Raw genomic sequence first — 4,467 nt, 5'->3', positions numbered from 1 at the left:
GATACCCACAGGAGCCCAAGCCCAGACACTATCTTACAGCATTCTCATTCTGCCCATATGCCACATACTTTCCCTCCCCCTCCTTGTCCCCTTTATTTATACATGTACACATTGTAAGTAAGCACAGGAACTGTTTCACTTTTGTCTTTGTACCCTAGCACCTGACACACAGTAGGTGCTTCAGAAATGCTGGCTGAATTAAACTTAACTGAATTCAAGGTCACATCTTGACCCACTACCACTCCAGCCAGGCAGCAGGGGGACCTCATGGACCTACATGAGTTCGTGTGCACATACACATCATATTCTATGTACTGTCTAGCCTCTACTTACATCCTCTTGCTTCCGGGTGGCTAGGCCTGGTCTTGAAACACAGACTGGATACCCATTTGTCAGGAGTGCTGTAGTGAGGATTCTTGGTCAAGTGTGGGTTGGACCAGATGTCTCTGAGGACCCCTCCTCTCTGGAGAGTCTGGGTCTCCAATCAATGGGATTTGTACATCACTTTGCAAAGCTCTTCACATATCTCATTGGAGCTAAACAGCAACTGTGTCTGGTTCTTTCTCTACTACATCAGGAGCCCTGGGCAGAAGGTAAACCAAACTCTGCCACTTCAATCCCATAGCTGTCAGTTCGGCTGCCTTTTGGGCCCAAACAGAAGTGGTCTGCACCTCAGCTTGCACCCAGAAGCAAGGCTGGGGTGAGGAGAGACCTCAGGCTTCTTGGGTCCCTTCTACCAACTCCCAAGGCCAGCCTCCAGACAGCTGGGTATCTACTTCAACGAGAGATTTATGAGAAACGTGAATAATCATCACACTGGATGGAAGGCATGGAGAGATTTTGATCTAGGCCTGAATTTCCTAACCAGGGGTCTATGAACTTGTGTGTGGATACATACATACATACATACATGTATATTATATATACATAATTGAAACACATATTGAAACATAGGTGATAGACAATTGTATTTCAACATAAGTGGTTTCCTTTACATTTCTATACATTTTATTTTATGTGTTTAATAACACTATTCTGAGAAGGGGTCCATAGGTCAGTCAGTCAACTGGCATTTCTTAAGCCCCTACTGTGTGCTAGACACCGTGCTAAGCTCTGGGCCTTCAACACCACACTGCCACAGAGAGCCGGGACATCCACAAAATGTTAAGAACCTTTTCATCCACACTAACAGAGGCAGCAGGCCCTTCCAAGAGAGCTCAGGATAGGCTGGAGAGAAATACTTGGAAAGAAAACACTTAGTTAACCCTCAAAGTGCTAAAACCCTCTGAGCCAGTAGCTCGGAGTCCTTGTGACTATTCAATTCACAAATGGAGGCTCAGGGAGAAAGGAATTGTGCAAAGTTACCCACCAAGTAAGTGAACCATGTTTCTGAAGCTCAGTCCCTGAAGAAAAAGCTGAAGCTGAGAGGGGACCCACTGCCTCCTTTAGCCCTCCTCTCTCTGGTTGTCTGGAGGCTGAGGAAGGAGGGGAATTGGGAATAAAGTTTGCTTGGAAGGAGGGGACCCAGGCCTCAGAGCTCCCCAAGAACCCAGCCCCATTGGACCCAGCACTACAGCCAGGGTGGGCAGCCGGCAGGAGGGGATGCTAAGGCCAACTGCCCGAAGGGTGGGCTTCACTCTGTGTGTGGGATAGGGGGTGGGGGTTAGCTTTAGTATGCCTCATGCCCCTCCCCATCAGCCTGCAATCCTGCGCCCGAGAGGGGCGGGGTATATGGCGAGCAGATGGCACGGCTTGTACTGGCTGGCGGCTGACTCCCGTGAACAGAAAGGGGAAATCTGTCGCAGAACTCCAGGGGGCCTCTATGGGGGAGGGGGAAGGAGCAGGGGAGGGACCTAGATGAGGGAGGGGAGAGAGAGGCAGAGAGAGAAGGCTTTTGGGGGGGAATTGGGGGAGTAAAATGGGCAAATGGATGGGGCAGGGGCAGAGAAGGAACTAAGGGTAGGCAACTGCCTTGGGACCCACATGCGGGGGGCGGGGGGGGGTGAAACAAGGGAAACTTTGTGTATGTTACTATATGTAATATACACACACATATACAATATATAGTCACATGTATCTATACAGATCTATGCACATGTATCTATCTATATATACACCTAATATATAGTATCTAAATGCACATTTCAAGACTGGAAGTAGCAGCTCTCTGGAGCCTCGGGGTGGATCAGTGCGTAAGTAATCCGCAGGGGCTGACAGCCCCAGTCATTCCCTAGGGCGCTGGCAGTATCCCAGCCTGGCTGCCCAAGGGAGCCTAGGGGTCCCTCGTCTTCCCCGTTCCTCTGTCCCTGCTCCTTACCTGCCGAAACAACCTCAAGCTCACCCCCCATCACTTTTGTCCCCCTTCCTCCACCCCGACCAGGCCCAGGCTCTTTCCATTGTCTTCAAATGTCAGAATCCCCCTTCCCAAAGGAATCCCGGCCCCAACATCTCGGCCTTTCGTCAAACCCAGAACCCACTCCTCATGCAACCAAGCATTTTCCCATTCCTAGATCTCCGCTCATTGCCGTCTCGTCCCTTTATCCCCCTCTCCCCATCCTGGCTTCCCCTCCATCGCTATTCGGCCTCCCCCACCCCCTAAACAGGCCTCGCTCCTAAGGCCTGTCTCTCCCCACCACCCAGCCCCAGCCTGGCCTCCCCCAACACACACACACACACACACACACACACACACACACACACACCGTCACCCCGCTTGCTGGCCATCCCAGCCTCCCCTCCCGGATTCTCCCTACCACCCCAGCCAGGCCTTGTCCCATTCCGACCATTTCTGCCCATCCCGGGGCCCCGTTCCCCTCTGTGCATTTTTCCCCGGCCCCAGGCCCGCTCCCCAGCCGGGCCTCTCCTTCCCTCCACACCCCCCCGACCGCTCTCCAATCTAGCCTCTCCTCTCCCCCTCCCCCGTCTCCCGGCCCCATTCCTCATCCTGGTCTCTACCCCTTCCCCGCCCCCCCCACCCTCAGCCAAACCGCGCTCCCCATCCTGGCCTCTTCCTAACGGATTCCACTCCCCTTCTAGCCCCGCCGCTATTCCTCCGGTCCGACCTCTCCAAAGGGCCCTCCATCCAGCCCCTCGCTATCCATCCCGCCTCTCCATCCTTGTTGCGCTCTCTCTCCCCTGAGCCCCCGAGGCGCCGTCCCAATCTATGGGTCCCGGACAGAACCAGAGGCCGGGGGTCTCGAGTGAGCGCGCGCGCGCGCAACGGGGCTCAGTCCTACCCGGGCGCCCGGCACACATTGCGTCCCCGCGGGCTCAGCTCCTGGGCAGCTCGCAGAGGAGGCAGCAGCAGCAGCAGCGGCAGTAGCAGCAGCGGAGGCAGCGAGGGCTGCAGGGGCCACGGCAGCAGGAGTGGCCCCCGCGGGTGGCCAGCGCGAGCCCCGGGGGCCCCCCATGCCGGGCCGGGGGGCACGGGGCGCAGAGCGGCTGCAGGGAACGCGGCCGGAAGCCGAGTGCAAGGGGAGCCGAGGGCCGAGAGGAGAGAGGCGAGGCCCGGCGGGGCGGGCGGGAGTGCAGGGAGGGGAGACGAGAAGAGGAGGGGAGAGCTGGGGAGGGGTGGAGAGGAGAGGGGAGGGGGCCGGGCCCGGCAGGAAATTCCACATCGGCTCCCCTGATCCCGGGCCAGCCTCGGGCCGCCTCTGCGTAGCGCCGCCCAAACCCCACCCTCCCGGCGGGCCCTGCCCGGCCAGCCCCGGGACACTCGGAGAGGCCCTCCAATTCTGCCCCAGCCCCCGGGCTGCCCTGTGCCCCTGTCCCCACTCCCTGCCTCCTCGGCCCCAGTGCCCAGTTCCCCTTCCATCAATCAGCCCCCTAGTCTGCCCCCATCTCCCTCTCCATGCCTCCCCCTCCTCTGCCATTCAATCCAACGAGTACTTACTAAGCACCCACTGTAAGCAGAGCGCTGAGCGACAGGATTCGGACAAAATAAGACTGCCCTGTGTGCCCCCCTGCACTCACTTCATTTCTCTTGCCCCCTCCATTGTCAGATCCCTATTTCCTTCTACTTGTCCTCAACCACAATTCCTCCCTAGTAGTACTCCCTCCTCTCACTAGGATGATGAAAGGAGCCGGGGCCTAATGAAAGGGACTGTGCCAGGGACAGGGAGGAAGGAGGGGTGGAGGCTTCTGCTGGGGCCACTTGAGAAAATAAAGGTGTCTTCCCAGGTGGAAAGTGATAAGGCAAAAGACTCCGACGACTGTAACCGGCTCCTTCCCATCGTCACTTCCCTCTTCCCTGGAATAATCTCAGACATTTACTAGTTGGGTGGGCCTCAGTTTCCTCATCTGTAACACGAGAGGTCGGACTCCAGGGTCCTCTAAGGTTCCTTCTGGCCCCATTTTTAAAAATGACCCAAAGCATTGTGTTACAACACTGAAATCACCAGAACTCCAGTGGCCTTTGACACCGTTGACCTGTGCCTTTGTCAGGACAAATGCCGTCCCAAACTGTTG

General features: G+C 56.4%; 1 protein-coding gene across 1 annotated transcript in view; it reads right to left on the bottom strand.

Moving 5' to 3' along the window:
* The window catches only part of SCARF2 (scavenger receptor class F member 2), a 22,976-nt gene extending 19,162 nt beyond the window's left edge, over nucleotides 1-3,814 (bottom strand). Inside the window, exon 1 of the mRNA XM_020996366.2 lies at nucleotides 3,237-3,814. Coding sequence (XP_020852025.2) covers nucleotides 3,237-3,814 — 578 coding nt within the window. The remainder of the gene's footprint in view (nucleotides 1-3,236) is intronic.
* Nucleotides 3,815-4,467: the final 653 nt, after the last annotated feature.

This window comes from Phascolarctos cinereus, unplaced genomic scaffold (assembly GCF_003287225.1).
Source record: "Phascolarctos cinereus isolate Bilbo 61053 unplaced genomic scaffold, phaCin_HiC Scaffold_4;HRSCAF=312, whole genome shotgun sequence".
NCBI classification, from domain to species: domain Eukaryota; kingdom Metazoa; phylum Chordata; class Mammalia; order Diprotodontia; family Phascolarctidae; genus Phascolarctos; species Phascolarctos cinereus.
Note: the sequence above shows the minus strand (reverse complement) of the source record. Positions and strands in the feature narration are given on the sequence as shown.